General features: G+C 40.9%; 1 protein-coding gene across 3 annotated transcripts in view; it reads right to left on the bottom strand.

Moving 5' to 3' along the window:
• Positions 1–27,765, bottom strand: part of GASK1A (golgi associated kinase 1A) — a 96,824-nt gene that overhangs the window by 54,744 nt on the left and 14,315 nt on the right. The window contains exon 1 of one of the 3 annotated variants that reach the window (XM_047771253.1): positions 3,928–4,275. The exons of 1 other annotated variant lie outside the window; for it this stretch is intronic. In XM_047771253.1, the coding sequence (XP_047627209.1) occupies positions 3,928–3,930 (3 nt within the window). In that variant the 5' untranslated portion in view covers positions 3,931–4,275. Of the gene's footprint in view, positions 1–3,608; positions 3,632–3,927; positions 4,276–27,765 lie in introns of those variants that run through there. One more of the 3 variants, XM_047771272.1, reaches the window with a different exon arrangement.

Genomic DNA, 27,765 nt, shown 5'->3' with positions numbered 1-27,765 from the left:
TCTTTGATGAAGAGGCTGAAGCAATCTGTTCCCCAGGCACTCAGATCCCCATTTCCATGGATGATCAGAAGTTGGCCCATGCCATTGAAAATAGCCCCAAAGAGAAATGACCTAAAGTCTACAAGCAGGGAGATGATTATCAAAATCATGGTACTGAGCACTGAAAGTAGGGTGATAAACATCTTTTTAAAGATGTAGACATGGAAACTTGCTTTAATGAAAAGTAAAGTAAAACAAATCAGACTGCAAAACTGCAAGTTTGGTATACAACTCTCTAAAATAATACTCAAGGAGTTCCTGTTGTGGCTCAGTGGTTAACAAACCCAGCTAGTATCCATGAGGACGCAGGTTCAATCCCTGATCTTGCCCAGTGGGTTAAGGATCCGGTGTTGCCATGAGCTGCAGTGTAGGTCACAGGCATGGCTCAGATCTCAAGTTACTGTGGCTGTGGTGTAGGCCAGCAGCTACATCTCTGATTTTACCCCTAGCCTGGGAACCTCCATATGCCATGGGTTTGGCTTTCGAAAGACAAAAAATAAAAATAAGAATAAAAATAAAATAAAACAATACTCCAAGAAAGTAAGAGATACACCAAAACAATAATCAAGGTTACCTATAGAATTTTGCAGTATGGCTGTTAGATAAAATATATTTCAGAAATACATATACTTTTTATCCCCCAAGAACCAGAAAAAACACTTTTAAGTTGGCAATAACAGTCTTAACTTCTATCAATATTTTTCTTCCAAGTTCAAAGTCTTCAACATACAAGAAGCTTCCCACCATTACTGTAAGGGAAGTGGCAAGTGTCCCACTCTTAGCTTTAGAAATACACAATCCAAGCCCTGGATAAGACCCACAGCCCCTTTAAGATGATCAAAAATCGGAGTTCCCATCGTGGCGCAGTGGTTAACGAATCCAACAAGGAACCATGAGCTTGCGGGTTCGGTCCCTGCCCTTGCTCAGTGGGTTGACGATCCGGCGTTGCCATGAGCTGTGGTGTAGGTCGCAGACCCAGCTTGGATCCCATGTTGCTATGGCTCTGGTGTAGGCCAGCGGCTATGGCTCTGATTAGACCCCTAACCTGGGAACCTCCATATGCCGAAGGAGTGGCCCAAGAAATGGCAAAAAGACAAAAAAAAAAAAAGATGATCAAAAATCAAAAATGCCCTCACTGATCCTGAAGTTCAGGGTCCACTTTTGCAAAAAGACATTTAAGGATTCCAGACTGTTAGCTTTATATTTCCAACTCAGGCTTTTGTATCTTATGTAATGGGATCAGTAATACGATGGTATTAAGAAATTACTAAATATTTGAACAAGTTGGGGATATTCACATCTCAATTTTAATGAATTAAAAGAAGTTTCTCTCTAAGTGCAGTTCTTGTTCCCTCAGTCCTCAAGCCCTGTGGTTCTCAATCCTGGCTGCACACTGGGATCACCTAGGGAGACTTAAAAAAAAAAATCCCTTGGTCTGGATCCCATCCTGGATTTGATCTGGGGATAAGTGAGAGTCAGTGCTAAGAACAACTTCTTCCTTTCACCCTGCTTAGCTGCTCATGCTGAGAAGAGGGCAATATCAGGGGTCCACCCTCAGAATTATTCAAGCATCACCCATTTTTGGAGCTAAATGGCACCTCAAAGGGCATGCAGTTCAATCTCATTTTACAGAGTAGGAAACAAAGGCCCCCAAAGGACTCCTAGCCCCCCGCCTCCTCCTATGCTGGTTTCTGCCAATGCCTGGCTGCCCTCGGGCCCCCAGGCCTCTGGACCACAAGACCCTTCATTCAGAGGGAGGAGCAAAGGAAACCTTCAGATCTCCAAGGCCATTTTGCTGCCAGGGGGTGCCCAATATGCCCCTTTCTCTGGCATGTGGACCCGGACACAGCAAAATCCTACCTAAAGTCCTCTTCCTAACATACCCCAGAACTGAGGATGAAAAGCCAGGAACCTGCTGGCTCACGGGAAAAAGAAGCCCACCCTCCCACTCCTGGGCATCTATCCAGAGGAAACCATGTCTCGAAAAGATCCACGTACCCCATTGTTCACTGCAGCACTATATACAATAACCAAGATGTGGAAACAACCTAAATGTCCATTGATGGAGGAGTGGATCAAGAAGATGTGGTACATATACACAATGGAATATTACTCAGCTACAAAAAGGAAAGAAATAATGGCATTTGCATCAACATGAATGGACCCAGAAATTATCATCCTAAGTGAAGTTAGACAGTGAGACATCAATGCTATATGCTATTACTTATATGTGGAATCTATAAGAAGAACACAATGAAATTCTTTGCAGAACAGACTTTCAAAGACTTATGGTTTCCAAAGGAGACAGGTTGGAGGTGGGGGATGGGCTGGGGGCTTGCGACAGAAATGCTATAAAATTGGGTTGTCATGAACACTGTACAACTATAAATGTTATAAAATTCATTGAGTTAAAAAAATAATTTAAAAAAAGAAGCCCACCCTGGCATGGAGCAATCACATCAATGTGGCACCCAAAGGCTGCCCAAGCAGAAGCCAGAGGAGACCTGAGAGGTTCTGCCGTGGACAGGAGACTCCTGCACAACAGTAACAGCCCTGAGTGGATGGCCTTGGCCTATACTCTCTTCTGGAGACATTCTGGCCCTGAAAAGGGAGTTTGGGGGTAAAATATCTGCTGATTTTTCATGGCCTGTACCTCTAATCATTGCCCTTTTCCAACCTTAAGATTCCATTATTAATTTCTCCTTAGCAGCTTTGAGGGGGAAAAAACAAAAAACAAAAAACAAAAACTCTGAGGGTTGGGGGAAGGGGTGCTATGCAGGGATAAAGTGAAACAGCATCCCCCCTAGCCTCATGGGTCCCCTTCCCTGAGCCCCCAGCTTCTGGTCAGTGGCCTTCCACCTCTGGTACAGACACTGCCCAGATACCTGGCAAACAGGGAGCTCACCTCCCAGAGACTGCCCATCAGGGGAATCCTGAGTGCCCGTCTCAAATCCAGACCCAAAGCTAAATTCCTTGGAAAGTACAGTGAGCTCCAATCTGCTCTGTGTGATCTTGAAGTAGGGTGGGGGGCTGTCCAAAGAAGCAAATAGGAGAACCCCTCTGAGTCCCTTCAGAGTTCAAACTTATCCTGGTGGATGATACCCCCCAGGGAAGGACAGTGAACTGCAGGAGGGGGTGGGGGTAGGGGCTGTAAGTAGTTTCTATCTGGAAGCAGAGCTGATCAGCAGCCAGTGCTGAGGGAAGTCCCTTTCCGGAGGCTACACGTGTGTTTTAGCTACACTGCCTGGATCATACCCCCAAAAAGTCTATCTTTCCTGCTTGTTGGTGTCTGTGAGCTTTATCAATGGAAGAGCCAACCCTTCACAGGGTCCCTGGCTCCATGAATGATGCCCCAGGCAGTCCTCCACCCCCATACCAGCCCTAGGGTCCCAGGAGGCAGAGGGAGATGGGACACTGGGAGCCAGGCATTGGAACCTTACCAGGGCCAACATAATTCCATGGTAATAAATGCAAGGCATTACTTTTTAATATTAAAATATGGCTATGATAGAATATAAAATTCACGTGCATTTTCTCAAAGATAGAAAGAAACTTCAAAATCGTCTCACCCATCACTGGCTGCCCTGAGTGCCCCGTGGAATCCTCTCCTCCCCAACACTGTGGATTAGATGGAGTCGTTGCAGCACTGCCAGAGGGTTACAGTGCAGCCAGGGAGTGAGGGTCCAAAAGGAAAGCTGCCTTATTACAGTCCTCCCCCAGCCGAGGGAAGCAGAAAAGCCAACTGCCCCCTTCCTAAGTCCCCGCCCCCCTGCTACTTTCTGGGAACAATTCTGGCTCAGGGAGGTCGTGCAGGGCGGGTGCGCTGCTTGCCGCCACCTGTCTGGGCGCCCACCCGCCTGCCTGAGCTTCCCCTCCTGCGATTCCTACCATGTTCCCCGCGGTGGCTGGATTGGCTCCTCGGGGCGCTCAGCCTACTCGCCAGCTCATCCTGCCGCCCCAGGCTGTTCCTAGCGCCACGATTCTCCCGGCTTCCCTGGACCTGGGTTTCCCGGACCGAGGGGCCACAGCTTCCTAACGGCCAACTCCCAGACGAGAGAGATGAGCGGTGGGATGCTCTGCGGTGGGGTTGGTAGAGGTCTATAGGCGAATGCAAATGGGGGGGGGGGTCTCTGGGGCTGCGAGAATCTGCCGTTCTGCGGGACCCCTCCCACAGCCTCGAGCCTCTGTAATCGGCTAAGGACGTTTGCAGAGTTTGCAAAGTCCCTGCCGAGCATCCCGGCCCAGCCTCCCCACTTTCCCGAAAGCACGGGAGGGGGGAGCTCCTTTCACAATAAAAGCCCTACCCGGGGTTCAGGCAGCCTCAGCCGCCTAGAGCAGGAACCCAGGTGCTAGAAAGGAACGGCCCTGCCTGCAGCTGGGTGAAAAACCAAGGCTGGGCAGCGAGGCTGTGCATCGCCACGATCTCGCCTCCAAGGAGTCCGGGGCTCTGGAACGGCGGAAACCCCGGGGTTCCTGCGGAGGGTCGCAAAACTATCACTTTCCCCTGCAAAGCCTCTGAAAGACAATTTTACTGGAGCCTCACAGCCTTGTTTGAGCCCCGTCATCAAGCGCGATTTGGAAGGAAAGTCTGTTGACCACTTAAGGTCATTAACACTGAACAGTTTCTCTCCTTGAGAACTAATCAGTGTTTAGGTCGCCGGAGTAAGCACCTGATATGGATGCACAGACAGCACCTTACACTCCCTGGGTAATCTCCCAGCGCTGTGGCACAGGCCAGGCAGGACCTAAAGATCTGCATGCTCCGTGTTGGAGACAGGACCAGGCTTGGAATCCAAAGCCCTGGAATTGGGGGCTGGCCTCTCTGTTAACAGCTGAGCCACCTTCCACCAGGGCCTGGACCTCTTTTAGATCAGTGTCCCCAAGTAGCCCAATGTTTGAATCTCAGGATTCTTAACAGCCTGTAGGAAAGAAGGTGGAGGTGGGGACAGGGTCAGCAGTAGGGCTCTGAGAGAATCTGGGAGCCAAGCTGAAATATTACCCTCCAAGACTGAAACTGGTAAGAACCATTGTTAGATGGACAGAAGCTGGTATCTTCCCAGCAGTCCCCCTGCTGCAGAATGTTTTGAGGATGTCACTACTAACACTGCTTCTTAAGAGGATCTCCTTAATGTGTGTGTGTGTGTGTGTGTGTGTGTGTGTGTGTGTGTGTGTGTGTGTGTGTGTGTGTGTGTGTGTAGTGGGGATACAACAGATTCAAAAGATTTTTTCAGTCCTTATTATGTTCCAGATGCTTTCCATAGGTCATTGCATTTCATCATTACAAGCAATCCTAAGACAGAAAATTTATTACCACCATTTTTCAAATAAGGAAACTGAAGATTAGGTAGCTGAAGTGACTTCCCTGAGGCCAGATAGTAAGTAGTTTCACAAACCAAAGTCTATTTGCCTGAGGCCAGATAGTAAGTAGTTTCACAAACCAAAGTCTATTTGTTAGAGCAGGTAAGAGAGAGGAAGAAATCTATAAGTCAGGAACAGGACATAGGATGCAGTGCTGAAAACTCTAGTTTGTGCTTAGCGAGGATGAGGAGGACTGGGAATTTGAGCACTGACTGAGGAACATAAAGCAAAAGGGAGTGGGACAGACAGTACAGACTTTTTTGTGTTTGGTCCAGCCATTTGGGGAGAGCCTCCTTTTCTAACTGCAACCTATGTAAGATGTACATCCTATGTCGTAAACTTACACATAAATGTAACTAAAAGTTTTAGCAATTGTTATCACGTGATGCACTCCAATATTTTCTATTCTACCCCATCTTAATTATTTTTAATGGTGTCTTCTAATCATTATATTTCTCTAAAATCCACTAATGAGTACAGTTTGAAAAACTATGGAGAGTAGAATAGAGACAGTTCTTTAATGTTTTCAAAGAGTTTTGTGGTCTTTAGCAGAATGTGTCTGCTATATAGAAAAGTTTTTTTGTTTTGTTTTGTTTTTTCATTTTAGGGCCACACCTATGGCTTATGAAGATTCTCTGGGCTAGGGTCGAATCAGAGCTGCAGCTGCCAGTCACAGCCACAGTCACAGAAATGGCAGATCCAAGCCGCATCTGTAACCTATGCCAACCTACACCACAGCCTGCAGCAACCCCAAATCCCTAATCCACCGAGTGAGGCCAGGGATCAAACCCACATCCTCACAAAGACAGGTTCTTAACCCACTGGGCCACAATGAGAACTCCTAGAAAAGGAATTTTATATGCAGGATTCTGTTGGTCAACTTTGAGAACACTGAACACAGATTTTTTTTTTTTTTTTTTTGGCAGTCAGACCTGCCAGAGCCTTTGATGGTAATAGATGTTGGGGTTTCCTGAGATAGGAGGAGAGTGCCCAGTTTTTCCCAGGTTTACTAGATAGAAAACTCTCAGAGAAGTCAGCTCTCAGGACGCAGGGGACACACTTGAGAAAAGCTGCTCTAGAACCTGGCCCAAACAAGTGAAATGATATACATGAACAAGGAGTCAAAACTCTACATTCTGAAGCCCAATCCCAAGCTCAGCCATTCTGTCCAACTGATATTCTGCTCTGCAAAGGATCAAGTACCCAGATGGTTAGTGTAGGGACTCCATTCATAAATGAACAACTGCCACTTTTAAAACCCAGAAGGAATGTGAGTCGTCAGTGTCCAGGAATGACCACAAGTGCGGAAGCAAATAAACTGCTTAGCTGAGGACACTCTAGGATCTGGAATCACTCCACCTGCCTTTCACAAGATCCTGCCTAGACTCTTGCCTTCCCTTTCTTTACTAACTCCTAGTTGACACTGATTCCTTCCAGCTCTGAATATATTAAATTTAGGTAACCAATAATGCCCTCCTTTCTAGGAAACAGCATTTCATGCAGTATTTACTTAGAGTATTTACTTGGAGGTTGGGCCGAGGACACCGGTAGGGCTTCTGGTTACACAGGTTACACAGTGGATGTTGCATGTGGGAAATATCAACTGATGTTGGTGAGGAATATTTTACTATTTCCACCAGAGAGTGCTTCCCACTTCATCACGGAGTGAATCTCTCTCCATCTTCACCATTTCTAAGGAGTTAAATTTCCAATTTGCTCTAAAGACATTTTAGGGCTCCTTATAAATGAGTACCCCAGGCAGCTCCCCAACTGGCCCACTGTTTAATATGGTTCCATGTCTGGTTCCATCCCAGACTTAATGAATCAAATTTCCAATGCTTGAGAATCTTTCTTTTTTCTTTTTTGGCTGCAACCACAGTATATGGAAGTTCTCAGGACAGGGATCAAAACTGCACCACAGGAGTTCCCGTTGTGGTGCAGTAGAAATGAATCCAACTAATAACCATGAGGTTTCGGGTTCGATCCCTGGCCTCGCTCAATGGATTAAGGATCCAGCATTGCCTGAGCTGTGATGTAAGTCACTGACACTGCTCGGATCCTGTGTTGCTGCAGCTGTGGGGTAGGCCAGCAGCTGTAGCTCCAATTCAACCCCTAGCCTGGGAACCTCCATATGCTATGGGTGTGGCCCTAAAAAGAAAAAAAACAAAACTGCACCACAGCAGCAATCTGAGCCACTGCAGTGACAGCTCCAGATCCTTAACCCACTATGCCACAAGAACGCTCCAAGAACTTGTCCATTTTTTAAGCACAGTTAATTCTAAAGCACAGTTAATTCCAGACTGAGAACTGCTAAGCTAAATAAGCAACTCCTCGTGTTTGGCTCCCATGTCCAAATGTCCATTTTAAATGATTCTGGAACCTCTCTCCTATCCATTCTCATTGCCATTTCTTTGGCTCAAACTTTTGTCTCACAGTACCCTTGGAAGGACATCCAGGCTCTGCTTTCACTCTCTCCAATCCATCCTGCACATAACTACAAAAACATAAATGTGGACCTGCCATTGGCCTGTCCCCCTAACTCAGGATTAAAAGCAAATTCAGCATGGGTTTCAAGGTCCTTCCAGGCTTGATTTCTGATAACTTCTTTAGGCCTCTTATACATTTCTGAACCTTTTTAAGGGCAGTTCCCTTCATCCAAAGCCTTTTCTTGACATTTTTAACCTGATGTACCTTCACCACCCCACCCCTAAATCCTCTCTATCCTGAACACCCAGGTCATCAATACCTGGCTCACTTGCATTTTTCTCAACTATAATTTCCAACAAAAAGAAGGTAACATTTGCAAGATACAAACAAGGGGGAACACAAAAAAGGAAGGTCATCTATCATCCTATTTCTTGAAAGTGTCATAAGCAGCCAACCTATAAAGGCTGACACTTCTTCATAATGAAGCTATTCTCCCTGTTCCCTGAAGTTACTCTGGAATAATATGGCCTTGGATCCCAAACTACTCAGAGGAAGAGACCATTCTGGGCCTTCTGTATCCATTTGCCTAGCACCAGGCAGCTACTCAGTAAATGCTTCTGAATAAAGGAATAAGACAAAAGACCTGGGTTCAAGGCTAGGTCTGCAGCTCATAAAGCATGGGTACTCAGTAAAGCAACTCTCCTCCAATGGCTTCACATGCCTTGCCTGACAAATAAGAACCATAATCCCTTCTCAGCCCACCTCCCTGGGTTCTGAGGTTCATACAAGTTACATCATCCAGTAAGGGGCCTGTTTCACAGCAAACTTTCAGAAACATTTATTGAATCCATGAATGAACAAATGAGAAGGAAACTTCCTTTGTAGTAGAGAATGCTAACATCCAGCATACATTTTCTTTTTTTCTCTCACTCATTAAACCCCTATATTTTAAGGGCAGTAGCATGTCCAGCCAAAAAAAATTATATATTTCACAACCTCACTTGCAAAAAGGGACAGCCAATGGGAAATAAATGGAAGTCATTGGATGGGGCCCACAAAGGCTCTTCAATGGCTGGTGCTGCTCAGATTATTGCTCAGCAAATATTCACTCCCTTTTGCCCTGCAGTGAGCAGAGCACGTGTCTGTGCCACTGTCATTAGGCTTGGCCATGGATCCCTAAAACCACTACAATGTGAGCAACAGAGGCATTATACAGTATGGTTTGACTTTCTTTCGGGTGGTTCACCACATAAAAAACAAGACCTGGATAGCCACTACCCTCTAGGCTTAACTTTAGAATGAGACATGTGGGACAGACCTGAACCCAACTCACTATCTGGAGCCACGTCCAACCATCCCGGAGGCATGAGAATAAATGGTGCGGTTGGAAGCCACTAAGTCTTAGGAGTCTTAGAGAAGTTTGTTCCACAGCATTATTGTAGCAAACGTTGAGTGATACAGAGAGGAGGGCCAAGCTCTTAGACAGGCGATCCAGGACAAAAGGGTTCCCAGGCCAATAAAGGAGCCATATCATATCCAAAAATTCTATAATAATATAACATATAATAAATTATTATACATACATGTGTTATTACTTTAACATAAAAATATGGAGATAGGTGTTCATTTAAAATTATCTAACAAATGAGACACCAACATCAAATGCTTCCACTGACATGTGGAATTTGAAAAAAGGACAGACTGAACTTCTTTGCAGAACAGATGCTGACTCATAGGCATTGAAAAACTTACGGTCTCCGGAGGAGACAGTTTGGGGGTGGGGGGATGTGCTTGGGTTATGGGATGGAAATCCTGTGAAACTGGATTGTTATGATCATTATATAACTACAGATGTGATAAATTCATTTGAATAATAATTTTTAAAAATCACCAAAAAAAAAAGAAAGAGGATGTGCTCACATGCTATTCAGAGATCAAAATAAATGAGAATTAAGAAAAAAATAATAAAATAAAATTATCTAACATTCTATATTGTTTATTTTTGTTTAACAAATTCTATTTTTTTTTTCATTTTAGGGCCATACCTATGGCATATGGAAGCTCCCAGGCTAGAAATCCAATCTATATAGGGGGCTATATAGATGTAAGATTTTTTAAAAAGAGAACAGAAATATAATAGGACTTCTTAAACAGATGTTATATAGATATAATTTTAAAATAACAATATGCCACACAACTGCTGTCAATCTCTGACAAAGGAGGCAAGAATATAAAATGGGAAAAAGTCAATCTCTTCAGCAAATGGTGCTCTCAAAGTTGGACAGCTGCATGTAAATCAATGAAATTAGAACACACCCTCACACACCATGCACAAAAATAAACTCAAAATGGCTTAAAGACTTAACCATAAGACATGACACCATAAAACTCCTAGAAGGCAACACAGGTAAAATATTCTCCAATATAAATTATATAAGCATTTTATTAGGTCAGTCTCCCAAGGCAATAGAAATTAAAACAAAAATAAATAAACGGGACCTAGTAAAACTCACAAGCTTTTGCAAAGGCCAAAACCAAAAACCAAAAACACAACCAAACCAAAAACACAACCAAACCAAAACCACAACCAAACCAAAACCACAACCAAACCAAAAACACAACCTATAGAATAGGAGAAAACCAAAAACACAACCTACAGAATAGGAGAAAATAGTTGCAAATGATGCAATTGACAAGGGCTTAATCTCTAAAATATACAACTTAACAAAAACAAAAAAACAAAAAACAACCCAGGGAATTTCTATTGTGGCTCAGCAGGTTAAGGACATGACGTTGTCTCTGAGATTGTGGGTTTGATCACTGGCCTCAAAAATTAGGCATTGCTGTAAGCTGCAGCACAGGTCATAGTTGCAGCTCAAATCCAATGTTGCTATGGCTGTCGTGTAGGCTCCAGAAGCAGCTCTGATTTGACCCCTGGCCTAGGAACTTTGGCCACAAAAAAACAAACCAAAACAAACAAACAACAACAACAAAAAATTGGGAGTTCCTGTCGTGGACTGGGGGTCTAAGACTGGCACATGCCCACTGAGATATACAGAATGATAGGACAACAGGGACATGCTGTACAGCACAGAGAACTCTACCCAATATTCTGTGATAATATATGTGGGAAAATAATCTGAGAGAGAATGGACTGTGTATATGTAAGACTGCATCACTTTGTTGTACAGCAGAAATTACCACAACCTTTTAAATCAACTATACTTCAATAAAACTTTAAAAAATCCAGCCTCCTGAAATACACCATGATAGAAAAGAATATAAAAAGGAATATATATATATACACACAGATACAGACATATATATATGTCACTTTCCTGATCAGCAGAAATTGGCATAACATTCTAAATCAACTATAATTTAAAAAACCCACAATGTTCCCTTCTTTCTCATAATACAGTTACTCTCCTGTCAAATATAAACCTTACTTTGTCCTATAGCTCAGCTCTTACCAAGTATATGTTTCACTGATTCCTCGTGTCAGTTCAATGTGATGACATCAAGCTAAACATCCTCTCAATGAAGGCATTTGAGCATTGAGAACTTAGGATTTTATTTACCAGGTTTATCTTATGAACCTACAACAGCAGGCATATAGATTTACAGGAATTGGCTTCCAGCTCTCCAAAAACGTCCATTCTTTTTGTATCTACAGGTTTGTTTTGCTAGACCAGCTGTTTGCCAATCAGGTACTTTGTATCTATACATTTATCAGATGGTAACTTCCATCATTTTTAAACACTCTGAAGCATGTTAGATGTCATCATAAATTAAACCTCTCTTTCTCAGGGAAAATAGTTTGAAACACAAAGATAATCTAAAGTTGTAAGATTAAATTCTAAGTCAGTTGTAGTTTTTTTTATTAAAGTACAGTTGATTTATAAAGTTTTGCTAATTTCTGCTGTACTGCAAAGCAAATAAGTCATACACACATTCTTTTTCTTATATATTATCTTTCATCATGTTCTATCCCAAGAGACTGAATAGAGTTCCCTGCGCTGTACAGTAGGATCTTATTGCTTATTCATTGTAAATGTAATAGTTTGCATCTACTACTCCAAGTCCATCCCACTCCCTCCTCCCGGTCCCTTGGCAACCACATGCTTGTTCTCCATGTCTGTGAGTTTGTTTCTGTTTTGTAGATAGGTTCATTTGTGCCATATTTTAGATTCCACATATAAGAATATCAGTTACAGTTTTTAATAAAGAAATTGGGAAAGTCTTACTTAAACTGCCTGATCTTTTCAGATGACAATTTTTGTAGTTCTAAAGCAGTCTCACTTCCAAAAATCAAGTCATTTTTTGCTTGTATGAGTTTTGTTGCAATCTACCCATAACATTAAATCAGTCAGGTTGTAGTCAGTTCATTCTTTTTCAGGCTCTGTGGCCTCTTCAAAGACCATCAGTTTTGGAGACAGAGCATATAAACTGTTTTGCTATAGTACTTTCCTCCATTCTCATCAATGTATTTCCAAATTAAAGAAAGACATTGTTATGAACTGAGTATTTGTGCCCTCTATCCCAAAATTCATATGTTGAAGCCCTAACCTCTCAGTGTGGCTGTATTTGGAGATGGAGCCTCAAAGGAAGTAATTAAGGTTAAATGAGGTCATAGGTGGGGCTCAACCCACTAGGATTAGTGTCTTTATAAGAAGAGAAATCAGAGAGCTTGCTTTCTCTCTCTCCCTATAGGCACACAAAGAAGAGGTCATGTGAGCTCACAGTGAGAAGGCAGCCATCTGCAACCCAGAGAGAGAGCCCTCACCAGTCGCCAACCCTGCTGTCACCTTGATCCTGGACTCCCAGTCTCCAGAACTGTGGACAAATAAATTTCTGCTTTTTCAGCAGCTCTGTATTATTTTGTTATGGCAGCCTAGCAGACTGAGACAGACATCCTTCTTGTGCCCTACTTTGAAAATATGATTTAATGGCAGGCCAACATTTTAATATCTTTTCTATGACTAGAATGATAGCCATCTTAAAAGCACATGCCTAAGGAGGTGCCTTCTATTTCTATAAAGTCAAAAATCTCATTAAGTGCTTCTGCAGGTTTTGAGAAAATTGAAAAGTGGCCAAAAATTTTCATTATAAAAGTCTCCGTATCACTGGTAAGCAGATCACACCCATTTCTAGCCACGTTGTGTACAAAGCATCCAGATCATTTAGAAGGTAAGATCTTTTCTTTTCCTTTGGCAAGAAGTTTATAGATTGGATAGAATCTGTAGAAATTTACATTCACCTGTCTAATGACCATACTAATTGATAAGCAAAGTCTAGTTTGTATTTGAATAATATCTTAATAATCTTTTGCTTTATGTATTCTGTGGTTTTATTAAGATCTTAATAGAAATAAAGAGGATTATTTGAAACTCCATTTTTCAAGTCAAAGTGCCTACCTGCTAGGGGCAACATTTTTTGTTGCCATGATTTAATGGCAACTTGACATGCTACAGAAAGTACAATTGTTAGTAAGATCTGATAGAACAGTTTTACACTGTGGAAGACCAACATATCTACTATCAAAATTTCCCCTTGTGTATGCCCACAGGATAGTTTAGTTGCAACCTCCGAATCAGGTACTCAGTTTTATATAGATATCCAGGAAATGATATAATAATGCATGTTCATTCATGTGGTGTACCAAAGCTAATTTAGTGGCCTCTATTTTCCACAAGCATTAGTGTCTTCCGGAGAAGACAAGAATAAGATAAAGAAAAAAAGAGGGTGGGGCCCTCTGACCAATTTACAGGTATGTGCCTGTCTCATCCTAGTGAGATTCACATCTCCTCCTCCACCATACGCAGTCCCAAACTTTTTTCTCCATAGTGTGAAGTATGTCCTCCTTTAATTATTCCCTGCCCTAATCCAGTTGTACACCTCCATCAATTTCTCATTAAAGTCTCTTAGCCTTCTTTTTCAGAGATGTTTGGGTCATGCTGGCATTGGTAGGATAATCATTCTTGTTTTCTTTTTTTTTGGCTGCACTTGCAGCAGGCAGAAGTTCCCCAGCCAGGGGTGGAAACCTGCAACACAGCAGTAACCCAAGCCACAGCAATGACAATGCTGGATCATTTAACTGCTAGCCACCAGGGAACTCCTCATTTTTCTTTTCATTATCTGAATTCTCGGAAAACATGGGTTCACAATGTTAAAAGTTAAACTAGCACTGTTTCAATGCAAAATCCAATAGATAATCCATAAGCAAAATAAAAAATAGACTGTTAGGAAGTTCCCGTCGTGGCTCCACTAGTTAGTTAATGAATCCAACTAATATCCATGAGGTTGTGGGTTCAATCCCTGGCCTTGCTCAGTGGGTTAAGGATCTGGAGTTGCCGTGACCTACGGTGTAGGTCACAGACACAGCTCAGATCTGGCATTGCTGTGGCTGTGGTGTAGGCCGGCAGCTGTAGCTCCAATTTGACCCCTAGCCTGGGAAGGTCCATATGCTGCAGGTGTGGCCCTAAAGAGACAAGAAAAAAAAAAAAAAACACAAAAAAACAGACCATTAGAGCTCATAGTTACCGCACACTTAAGGAGGACGCTTAATTTACATCATTTGGAGTGATGCTACAATGAATGCTCCATTTTGTGAACCATAAACCAAGGTTGCCAACATCAATGGTAAGGGGAAAAAATTAAGCAACAACAACTACAAAAGGTAGATAATCCATGTCATACCATTTTGACACTAGAAACGGTGTTGCTTTCACCCCCTATGTTTCAGGTAGCCTTGTAAGGCTCTATATTCGCCCTCATACTTCTACATTTAGCACCAAAAACTGAGACTTTTTGTGTGCTGGGGAGGGGTTTCCTGGGACACTTAACTTTCAGTACTAAAACTGGGATGGTACTGAGCAAACCAGGGAGTTATTCATACTTATCTAAAGGAAACTTGGGGTCTATGCAGTTATATCAACTTCCAGAATGGATGGATTCAACTAGTAATTAGCTATATTTACTAAGCATCTACAATGACCAAGTATAGTACAAGGTCTTTTCATGTACATTTAATTTAAAAATTTTATAAAAACCCTATGAGAAGCTATTATAGTCTCAATTTTATAGATGGAGAAACTGAGGCTAAAAATCCGGGCTCTGCCACTTAAGGACTTGGAGGAAAATGGAAAATGAATTTTTGTCCTTGCCTTGGCTAGGAAGGAACCATATCTGAGTAAACTAAGGGTCAGACACACTGGCAAAGAGGAGAGAATTAGGTAACTCTAAAGGAAAGACAACAAATTAGAGAGGGTTGAGTTAGGGCCTGCCAAGCCCACTGTCCTTTGCTCCCTCCAGGTGGCTCCTTTTGCTCCTGGAACATTAGGACCTTATTTTATTAAGAGTTGTATCCTTTATGTGGTAGTTCTTAAACTTCGTCTCTAAAGGCAGATCAGAAAAAATTCAGACCCCAGGCACAAAACTAGGGATGAGGCCTTAAACCACCTCATGGCCGGCATGTAATTTTTCATCCCAATCGTTTGTATACAAGTATGTTTATTTTAATGTTAAAATAATTAAATCATTGTTTAAATGCTTTAAATACATTTCTGACTTTGTATATCAAAATCTCTGTCTGACTCAGAGACAGAGAACAAACTAGTGGTTACCAGTGGTGAGGCAGGTGAAAGTACAAACTATTGGGTATAAGATATAGGCTTAATATTGTATGTGTTGTATAGGGAGTTCCCTTGTGCATAGTGGATTAAGGATCCAGCATTATCACTGCAGCAGCTTGGGTGGCACAAGTTTAATCTCTGGCCTAGGAACTTCCACATGCAGTGGGTATGACCAAAGGGGGAAAAAAGAATGTATTGTACAACTCAGGGAATATAGCCACTATTTTGTAATAACATAGATAAAAAAGTAACCTCTAAACTTGTACTACAATTCAAAGAGTTCCCATCGTGGCACAGTGGAAACAAATCTGACTAGGAGCCAGGAGGTTGCAGGTTTGATCCCTGGCCTACCTCAGTGGGTTAGGGATCTCTTGCCATGAGCAGTGGTGTAGGTCGCAGACACGGCTTGGATCCCGTGTTGCTGTAGCTATGGTGAAGGCCAGCAACTGTAGCTCAATTTGACCCCTAGGCTGGGAACCTCCATAAGCCACAGTACAAGAAAAAAAAAATTGTACCAAAATTAAAAAAAAAATCTTTGTCTGAATTTTTGTTCCAGAAAGATGTAACTATGGACAAGCTATTTAACATTTATATTTCTGACAAAAACAAATATAGGATCTGGTGTTGCAGGGCTGAACAGAAGGACTGGAGCTCAACTTCTCTCCTAAAAACAACAAAATTCACAACTAAAGGCTGAGCAATCTTCACTCAAATGGGCCGGAAACATTCAGATAGACATCCTACTCCAGAAGACAAAGAGGAGGCCACATCAAGAGGTAGGAGGGGTGATTTCATGATATAAACAAGCCCATACCTCCCAGGTGGGAAGCCCCACAGACTGGAAACTAACTGGTTCACAGAGACTCACCTACAGGAGTGAGAGTTCTGAGCTCCACATCAAACTCCCAAGTGTGGGGATCTGGCACTGGGAGAAAGAGCTCCTGAAGCATCTGGCATTGAAGGCCAGTGGGGCTTATGCACAGGAGCTCCACAGGACTGGGGAAAACGGAGACCTCATTCTTAAAAGGCGCACACAGACTTTCACATGCACTGGGTCCCAGGACAAAGCAAAGCCTCTATAGGAATCTGGGTCACACCTGACTCCAGTTCTTCGAGGACATTCTGGAAAAACAGGGGTGAATGTGGCTTGTTGTGAGGGAAGGACATTGGATGCAAAGCGCTCGGGAAGATTCAGGAGTGTGCCTTTCTCTAGAGGTGGCCATACTGGGAAACTCTGACCCCACCCATCAGTCAACACTGAGAAGCCCCAGGGCAAACAACAATCCAGATGGGATCACAGCCCCACCCCTCAGGAACCAGGCTACCTAGAGACCCCTCAGGCACACAGCTGCCTCTAATCCCATCCACAGACTAAGCCCCACCCACCAGAGGGATAGGAATCAGCTCCACCTAACAGTGGGCAGGCATCACTCCCTCCCATCAGGAAGCCTACAGCAAGCCCCCATACCAACTTCAGCCACAACCTGGGGCAGACACCAGAAGTAAGACAGGCTATAACTCTATTATCTATAAAAAGGTCACCACACCAAAAACCTATAAAAATGAAAAGACAGAGAACTATAACTCAGATGAGGGAGAAAGGAAAAACCCCAGAAAATCAGCTAAGCAATGAGGAGATTCTCAGCAACCAGGAAAAAGACTTTAGATTGCTGATGCTGAAGATGATGCAAGACATGGGAAATAAACTGGAGGCAAAGATGGAGAACTTACAGGAAACACTGACTAAACAGATACAAGATATAAAACTTAAACAAGAAGAGATGCAAAATACAATGACGGAAATAAAAAATTCACTAGAAGCAGCTAACAGCAGAAAACAGGAGGCAGAAGAACGAATAAGCGAGGTGGAGGACAGATTAGCAGAAATTATGAAATGTGGAACAGAAAAGAGAAAAAAAGATGGAAAACAAATGAAGAGAGTCTCAGAGAACGCTGGGACAACGTGAAATGCAACAATATCCATATTATAGGGGTGCCAGAAGGAGAAGAGAGAGAGAAGGGGACAGAAAAAATATTCCAAGAGATAATAGCCAAAAACCTCCCTAACATGGGAAAGGAACCACTCACTCAAATCCAGGAAGCACAGCGAGTACCATACAAAATCAACCCAAGGAGGAATACCCCGAAACACATATTAATCAAACTGACCAAAATTAAAGACAAAGAGAATATCTTGAAAGCAGCTAGGCAAAGGAAACAAGTACCATACAAGGGAACCCCAATGAGCCTATTGGCAGGTTTTTCGGCAGAAACGCTGCAGGCCACAAGGGAGTGGCATGATATACTTAACGTGATGAAAGGAAAAAACCTCCAACCAAGATTACTCTACCCAGCAAGGCTCTCATTCAGATTGGAAGGAGAAATCAAAACCTTCACAGATGAGCAAAAGCTAAGAGAATTCAGCAACACTAAACTAGCCTTACAACAAATACTAAAGGAACTTCTCTAGGCAGAAAAGAAAAGGCAGCAACAGGAAACCAAAATTCCGCAAATGACAAGGCTCACCAGGAAAGGTATATATACAGTAAAGATACAAAATCAGGAGTTCCCGTCGTGGCGCAGTGGTTAACGAATCCGACTAGGAACCATGAGCTTGCGGGTTCGGTCCCTGCCCTTGCTCAGTGGGTTAACGATCCGGCGTTGCCGTGAGCTGTGGTGTAGGTTGCAGACGCGGCTCGGATCCAGTGTTGCTGTGGCTCTGGCGTAGGCCGATGGCTACAGTTCCGATCCAACCCCTAGCCTGGGAACCTCCATATGCTGCGGGAGCGGCCCAAGAAATAGCAACAACAACAACAACAACAAAAAGACAAAAGACAAAAAAAAAGATACAAAATAATCCACGCACAATTATGCCACCAAAATCAGAAATCATGAGAAGAGGTGGGTACAAATGTAGGACACTGGAGATGCACCTGCAATTAAGAGAACAACAAATTAAAACAATCTCATATACATATATAGACTCTTGTATCAAAACTTCAGAATAACTGCTAACCAAAAATCTACAATGGATACACGCACGAATAGAAAAATCAACTCAAATACAACACTAAAGACAGTCATCAAACCAGAAGAGGAGAGAACAAGAGAAGAAGGAAAGAAAAAAGAGCAACAAAAATAAATCCAAAGCAATTAATAAAATACCAAGAAGAACATACATATCAATAATTACCTTAAATGTTAATGGACTAAACGCCCCAACCAAAAAACATAGACTGGATGAATGGATATGAAAACAAGACCCATATATATGCTGTCTACAACAGACCCACTTCACTTCTAGGAACACATACAAATTGAAAGTGAGAGGATGGAACAAATATCCCATGCTAATGGGAGTCAAAAGAAAGCTGGAGTAGCAATACTCATATCAGACAAAATAGACTTTAAAAGGAAGACTATTTTAAGGGACAAAGAAGGTCATTACGCAATGATCAAAGGATCAATCCAAGAAGAAGATGTAACAATTTTAAATATCTACACACCCAACATAGGTTCACCACAATATAGAAGGCAACTGCTAACAACCTTAAAAGGACAAATCAACAATAACACAATCACTTACAGCAATGGACAGATCATCCAGACAGAAAATCAATAAGGAAACACAGGCCCTGAATGAAGCATTAAACCAGATGGACTTCATAGATATTTATAGGACATTCCGTCCAAAAGCAACAGAATACACATTCTTCTCAAGTGCACATGGAACATTCTCTAAGACTGAGCACATCCTGGGCTAAAAATCCAACCTCAGTAACTTTAAGAAAACTGAAATCATATCAAACATCTTTTCCAACCACAACACTATAAGACGGGAAATCGACAACAAGAAAAAAATCTGCAAAAACCACAAGCACATGGAGACTTAACAACATGCTACTAAACAACCAATGGATCACTGAAGAAATCAAAGAGGAAACTAAAAAATACCTAGAAGCAAATGACAACAAACATATGACACTCCAAAACCTATGGGATTCAGCAAAAGGTGTTCTAAGAGGAAAGTTTAGAGCAACACAAGCCCACCTCAGGAAACAAGAAAAAGCTCAGATAAACAAGCTAACATCACATCGAAAGCAGCTCGAGAGAGAGAAGAGCAGGCAAGGGTTAGTAGAAGGAAAGAAATCATAAACATCAGAGCAGAAATCAATGAAATAGAAACAAAGAAAACCACAGAAAAGATCTATGACACAAAAAGCTGGTTCTTTGAAAAGATCAACAAAATTGATTAACCCTTAGCCAGACTTACCAAGAAAAAAAGAGAGAGGACTCAAATCATTAAAATTAGAAATGAAAAAGGAGAAGTAACAACAGACATCACAGAAATACAAAGGACCATATGAGACTACTATATGCAACTATACACCAATAAAACGGAAAACCTAGAAGAAATGGAAAAGTACAATCTTCCAAGACTAAACCAAGATGAAATAGAAAACATGAATGGACCCATCACAAGAAATGAAATTGAAACTGTGAGTAAAACACTTCCAACAAACAAAAGTCCAGGACCAGATGGCTTCACAGGCGAATTCTATCAAACATTTAGAGAAGAGCTAACACCTCTCCTTCTGAAACCATTTCAAAAAATTGCAGAGGAAGGGATACTCCAAACTCCTTCTATGAGGCCACCATCACCCTGATACCAAAACCAGACAAAGATACCACAAAAAAAAAGGAAAACTACAGGCCAATTTCACTGATGAACATCGATGCAAAAATCCTCAACAAAATACTAGCAAACTGCATCCAACAATACATCAAAAGAATTGTACATCATGATCAAGCAGGATTTATCCCAGGGATGCAAGGGTTCTTCAATGTCCACAAATCCACCAGTGTGATACACCACATTAACAAACTGAGAATACAAACCACATGATCCTCTCAATAGATGCAGAAAAAGCCTTTGACAAAATCCAACACACACTTTTTTTTTTGTCTTTTTGACATTTTCTTGGGCCACTCTCGTGGCATATGGAGGTTCTCAGGCTAGGGGTCCAATCGGAGCTGTAGCCACTGGCCTACACCAGAGCCACAGCAACGTGGGATCTGAGCCGCGTCTGCGACCTACACCACAGCTCACAGCAACGCCGGATCCTTAACCCACTGAGCAAGGCCAGGGATCCATCCCGCAACCTCGTGGTTCTTCGTCGATTCGTTAGCCACTGAGCCACGACAGGAACTCCCCAACACCCACTTCTGATAAAAAACCCTTCAGAAAGTGGGCATAACAGGAATCGACCTCAACATGATAAAGGCCATATATGACAAACCCACAGCAAACATCATTCTCAATGGTGAAAAGCGAACGAATTCCCGCTGAGATCAGGAACAAGACAAGGATGTTCGCTCTCACTACTACTCTTCAACATGGTTTTGGAAGTCCTAGCCACAGCAATCAGAGAAGTAAAAGAGATAAAAGGAATCCACATTGGAAAGGAAGAAGTAAAACTATCCCTATGTGCAGATGACATGATACTATACCTAGAGAATCCTAAAGACTCTACCAGAAAACTGTTAGAGCTCATCCACGAATTTGGCAAAGTCGCAGGACACAAAATCAACACACAGAAGTCGACAGCATTTCTACACACTAACAATGAGAGAGCAGTAAGAGAAATCAGGGAAGCAATCCCGTTTACCATCGCATCCAAAAGAATAAAATACCTAGGAGTAAACCTACCTAAAGAGACAAAAGACCTGTACCTACCTAAAGAGACAAAAGACCTGTACTCTGAAAACTAGAAGACACTGATGAAAGAAATCAAACATGACACAAATAGATGGAAAGATATACCATGCTCATGGATTGGAAGAGTTAATTTTATCAAAATGACTATACTACCTAAGGCAATCTACAGATTCAATGCAATCCCTATCAAATTACCAAGAACATCTTTAACACAACTCAAACAAAATATTTTAAAGTTTGTTTGGAAGCACAAAAGACCCAGAATAGCCAAAGACATCCTGAGAAAGAAAAATGGAGCTGGAGGAATCAGGCTCCCAGACTTCACACCCTACTACAAAGCAACCGTCGTCAAAACCGCATGGTACTGCCACAAAGACAGACATGTAGATCAGTGGAACAGGATAGAAAGCCCAGAACTAAACCCACGCACCTACAGCCAACTCATCTATGACAAAGGAGGCAAGGATATACAATGGAGAAAGGACAGCCTGTTCAATAAGTGGTGCTGGGAAAACTGGACAGCCACATGGACAAGAATGAAATTAGAACACTCCCTGACACCATACACAAAAATAAACTCCAAATGGATTAAAGACCTAGATATAAGACCAGACACTATAAAACTCTTAGAGGAAGACATAAGCCAAACACTCTGACATAAACCACAACATCTTCTCAGATCCACCTCTTAGAGTAATGACAGTTAAAAAAAAATAAACAACTGGGACCTAATTAAACTTAAAAGTTTCTTCACAGCAAAGGAAACCCTAAACAAAACGAAAAGACAACCCACAGAATGGGATAAAATATTTGCAAATGAATCGACTGACAAGGGATTAATCTCCAAAATTTATCAACACCTTCTGCAGCTCCATACCAAAAAAACAAACAACCCCATCAAAAAATGGGCAGACGATCTAAACAGACAGTTCTCCAAAGAAGACATACCGATGGCCAAAAAACACATGAAAAGATGTTCAACATCACTCATTATTAGAGAGATGCAAATCAAAACCACTCTGAGGTACCACCTTACACCAGCCAGAATGGCCATCATCCAAAAGTCTACAAACAGTAAGTGCTGGAGAGGGTGTGGAGAAAAAGGAACCCTCGTACACTGTTGGTGGGATTGTAAACTGGTGCAACCACTGTGGAAAGCAGTATGGATATGGAGATTCCTCAGAAAACTAAAAAGAGAACTACCATTTGATCCAGCAATCCCACTCCTGGGCATCTATCCAGAGAAAACCACGACTCGCAAAGACACATGTACTCCGATGTTCATTGCAGCACTCTTGTCAATAACCAAGACATGGAAACAACCTAAATGTCCATCAACAGAGGAGTGGATCAAGAAGATGTACATATACACGGTGGAATATTACTCAGCCATTAAAAAGAACAAAATACCAGCATTGTTTGCAACATGGATGGACCTAGAAACGATCGTGCTAAGTGAAGTCAGCCATACAATGAGACACCAACATCAAAAGTTTTCACTGACATGTAGAATCTGAAAAAAGGACAAGATGACCTTTACAGAACAGATGCTGACTCACAGACTTTGAAAAACTTATGGTTTCCAAAGGAGACAGTTTGGGGGGTGTGGGGATGCACTGGAGTTGTGGGATGGAAATCCTATAAAATTAGATTGTGATGATCATTGTACAACTATAAATGTAATAAATTCAAGAGTAATAGAAAAAAGTTAAAATTTTTAAAAGTAAAATAGAAAGAAAATAAAGAATTTCTCCAACAAATAAAAACTAAAAGAGTATAGCAATACTAAGCCATTCTAAAAGAAATACTAAAAGGCCTATTCTAAATAAAAAAAGAAGTAAGAAGGAATAGGATGAAGGAAATCACAATTGAAGAAAAATCACTTAAATAAGCCAGTGTACAGATCTCAAAGGAAGGAAAAAAAACTATTTGTAAAAGTGATGCTAAATAAATGGAAGAGCACAAGGCTAAAAATGAAGATGTTAAAAGAAGATCAAAATCACAAAATGTGGGGAAGGAAAGTAAGAAAACATAGAGTCAGTACCCATCATTGGCCTGGCTCAGAGGGTTAAGCATCTGGCGTTGCCATGAGCTGTGGTGTAGGTCACAGACGTGGCTCAGATCTGGTGTTGCTGTGGCTCTGGCATAGGCCAGCAGCTACAGCTCCAATTAGACTCCTAGCCTGGGAACATCCATATGCCGTGGGTGCAGCCCTAGAAGCAAAAAAAAAAAGACAAAAAAAAGAAGAAAGAAAGAAAAAGAAAATATAGACTCCTTTTTATTTCAGAATGTGTTTGAGCCTATATTACTATCAGGGTAAAAAAAGCATATATAGGAAAGGATTAAACATACTTGAAAACAGGGCAATCACAAATCCAAGCCAAACAATACAGTCACAAAAAGTAAAAAGAAAACAACACAAGCATAAAATAAAAGGAAATCATCCAATCAAAAAAAGAAAGGAACAAAGGAGAAACAGAGAATCAACTAGCAACAAATGGCAACAAATATATATTTACCAACAATTACCTTAAATGTCAATGGACTGAATGCATCAATCAAAAGACACAGAGCAGCACACTAGATAAAAAAAACAAGACCCTACAAAATGCTGTTTGTAAGAGATTTGCCTTAGGGCAAAGGACACATATAAATCGAAAGTGAGGGGACGGGAAAAGATAGTTCATGCGAATGGAAAAGATAGGAAAACAAGAGTTTCAATACTCATATCAGACAAAAAAGGCTTTAAAACGAAGGCCACAAAGAAGGACACTAATTATAAAAGGATCAATTCAAGAGGATATTACACTTGTCAATATATATGCCCCTAAGAAAGGAGCACCCAAATACACACAACAAATACTAACAGACATAAAAAGAGAAATTGATGGGAATACAAAAACAGTAGGAGATTTTAACACCCCACTCAGATCAATGGACAGATCCTCTATGAAGAAAAACAATAAGGCAATAGAGATCCTAAATGACACAATAGAAAAGTTAGACTTAATTGACATTTTCAAGACAATACATCCAAAAAAAATCAGAATATACATTCTTTTCAAGTGCACATGGAACATTCTCAAGGACTGACCACATGATGGGACACGAAATTAATTTCAACAAATTTAAGAGTATAGAAATTATTTCAAGTATCTTCTCTACCATAATGGCATGAAACAAGAAATCAACCACAGAAAAGAAATGAGAAGAAACTGACTACATGGAGACTAAACAACATGCTACTAAAAAACCAATGGGTCAACAAGGAAATCAATGGGAAATTAAAAAATACCTCAAGACAAATGATAATGAAAACACAACCATTCAAAATCTATCAGATGCTGCAAAAGCAGTGCTTAGAGGGAAGTTCATAGCAATACAGGCTTTCCTAAAAAGAAAAATCTCAAATCAACAACTTAACCCACCACCTAAATGAATTAGAAAAAGAAGAACAAACCAAACCTAAAGCCAGCAGAAGGAAGGAAATAATAAAGATCAGAGAGGAAGTCAATAAAATAGAGATTCAAAAAACAATATAAAAAAATCAATAAAACCAAGAGTTGGTTCTTCCAAAGAGTAAACAAAATTGATAAACCTCTGGCCAGACTCACCAAGAAGAGGAGAGAAAGAACTCAAAGTGAGAAATGATGAAATCCTACTGTTGTAGCACTGGGAACTATGTCTAGTCACTTATGATGGAGTATGATAATGTGAGAAAAAAAAGAATGTATACGTGTATGTATAACTGGGTCACCATGCAGTATAGTAGAAAATCGACAGAGCACTGTAAACCAGCTATAACAGAAAACAATAAAAATTATTATATATTTTTAAAATGTTCAACGGTCAAAAAAAAGAAAAAGAAAGAAAAAGGAGAAATCTCAGCAATACTGCACAAATACAAAAAAACAAAAACGCAAGTACACAAACACAAAAAAACTTAAGAGATACTACAAACAGGAGTTCCCATCATGGCTCAGTGGTTAACGAATCTGACTAAGAACCATGAGGTTATGGGTTCGGTCCCTTGCCTTGCTCAGTGCATTAAGGATCCAGCGTTGCCGTTAGCTGTGGTGTGGGTTGCAGACGCAGCTCGGATCCTGCGTTGCTGTGGCTCTGGCATAGGCTTGGCAGCTACAGCTCTGATTGGTCCCCTAGCCTGGGAACCTCCATATGCCGCAGGTGCAGCCCTAAAAAAGGCAAAAAGACAAGAAAAAAAAAGAGATACTACAAACAATTATAGGTCAACAAATTTAATAGCCTATAAGAATGGACAACTTTCTAGAGACATACAGCCTGCCAAAACTGAATCAAGAAGAAATAGATCAACTGAACACACCCATCACTAGAAATAAAATTGAATATGTAATAAAAACACTCCCTACAAACAAAAGTCCAAGACCAGATGGCTTCACAGGTGAATTCTACCAAACATATAAAGAATTTACACCCATCTTTCTTAAACTTTTCTAAAACGTTGAAGGAGGAATAATCCCAAAGACATTCTATGAAGCCACCATCACCCTAATATCAAAACCAAAGATACTACCAAAAAAGAAAATTATAAGCCAATATCTCTGATGAATATAGATTCAAAAATTCTCAACAAAATTTTAACATACCAAATACAACATATAAAAAATATCATACATCATGACCAAGTGGGATTCATCCCAAGTTCGAAAGGATAGTTCAACATATGCAAATCAATCAACATCATATACCACACTAACAAAAGAAAAGTCAAAACACAAAATCTTCTCAATGGATACAGAAAAAGCAATGGACAAAATCCAACATCCATTCACGATAAAAACTCTTACCAAAGTGGGTATAGAGGGAACATACCTTAACATAATCAAAGCCATTCATGACAAACCCACAGCAAATATAATACACAATGGGGAAAAACTGAAAGCCTTCCCACTAAAATCTGGAACAAGACAAGGATGCCCATCCTCACCACTTTTATTCGATATAGTATTGTAAGTTTTAGCCACAGCAATCAGACAAACAAAAGAAATAAAAGATACCCAAATTGGAAGAGAAGAGGTAAAATTATCACTCTGTGTAGATGACATGATACTATATATAGAAAACCCTAAGGACCAAACACAAAAACTAATCAAACTGATCAATGAGTCAGCAAAGTATCAGGATACAAGATCAAATTCAGAAATCAGTTGCATTTCTGTATACTAAGAATGCAATATTAGAAAAGGAATATAAATACACAATACTTTTTAAAATTGCACCCCAAAAATTACATACCTAGGAATAAATCTGACCAAGGAAGTAAAAGAATTATATGCTGAGAACTATAAAACATTAATCAAGTAAATTAAAGAGGATTCAAAGAAATGGAAAGATATCCCATGCTCCTGGATTAGAAGAATTAATATAGTTAAAATGGCCATACTACACAAAGCAATCTACAGATTTAATGCAATCCCTATCAAATTACCCAGGACATTTTTCACAGAATTAAAACAATCCAAAAATTTGTATGGAACTAGAAATGACCCAGAATTGCCAAAGCAATCCTGAGGAACAAAAAACAAGCAGAAGGCATAACTCTGCCAGATTTCAGACAATATTACCAAGCTACAGTAATCCATACAGTGTGCTACTGGTACCAAAACAGACATATGGACTAATGGAACAGAATAGAGAACCCAGGAATAAACCCAGACACCTATGGTCAATTAATAGTTAACAAATGAGGGAAGACTATAAAGTGGGAAAAAGACAGTCTCTACAGCAAGTAGTTCTGGGAAAACTGGATGGCTGCCTGTAAATCTATGAAACTAGAACACACCCTCACACCAAGAACAAAAACAAACTAAAAATGGCTTAAAGAATTAAACATAAGACAAGACACCATCAAACTCCTAGAAGAGAACATAAGCGACATCAACCATACAAATGTTTTCTTAAGTCAGTCTCCCAAAGCAATGCAAATAAAAACAAAAATAAAACAATGGCACTAATCAAACTTAAAAGCTTTTGCACAGCAAAGGAAACCATTTATTAAAAAAAGCAACCTACAGAATGGGAGAAAATAGTTTGATACCGTGCAACTGACAAGGGCTTAATCTCCAAAGTATACAAACAACTCATACAACTCGACAGCAAAAAAAAAAGCAAATAACCCAATTGAATAAATGGACAGAAGACCTGAATAAACATTTCTCCAAAAAAGACATACAGATGACCAATAGGCACATGAAAAAAAATGCTCAACATCACCAATCATTAGAGAAATGCAAATCAAAACTACAATGAGGTACCACTTCACACCAGTCAGAGTGGCCATCATTAATAAGTCTACAAATAACAAATGTCCAAGAGGGTGTGGAGAAAAGGGAACCCTCCTACACTGTTGGTGGGAATGTAAACTGGTAAAACCACTAGGGAAAGCAGTATGGAGGTTTCTCATAAAACTAAATATAGAACTACCACATGACCCAACAATCCCACTCCTGGGGATATAGCCAGACAAAACTTTCATTGAAAAAGATACATGCACCCCTATGTTCTTTGCAGCACTATTCACAATAGCCAAGACAAGGAAACAACCTGAAT

Source organism: Phacochoerus africanus, chromosome 1, assembly GCF_016906955.1.
Source record: "Phacochoerus africanus isolate WHEZ1 chromosome 1, ROS_Pafr_v1, whole genome shotgun sequence".
Taxonomy (NCBI): Eukaryota; Metazoa; Chordata; class Mammalia; order Artiodactyla; family Suidae; genus Phacochoerus; species Phacochoerus africanus.
Note: the sequence above shows the minus strand (reverse complement) of the source record. Positions and strands in the feature narration are given on the sequence as shown.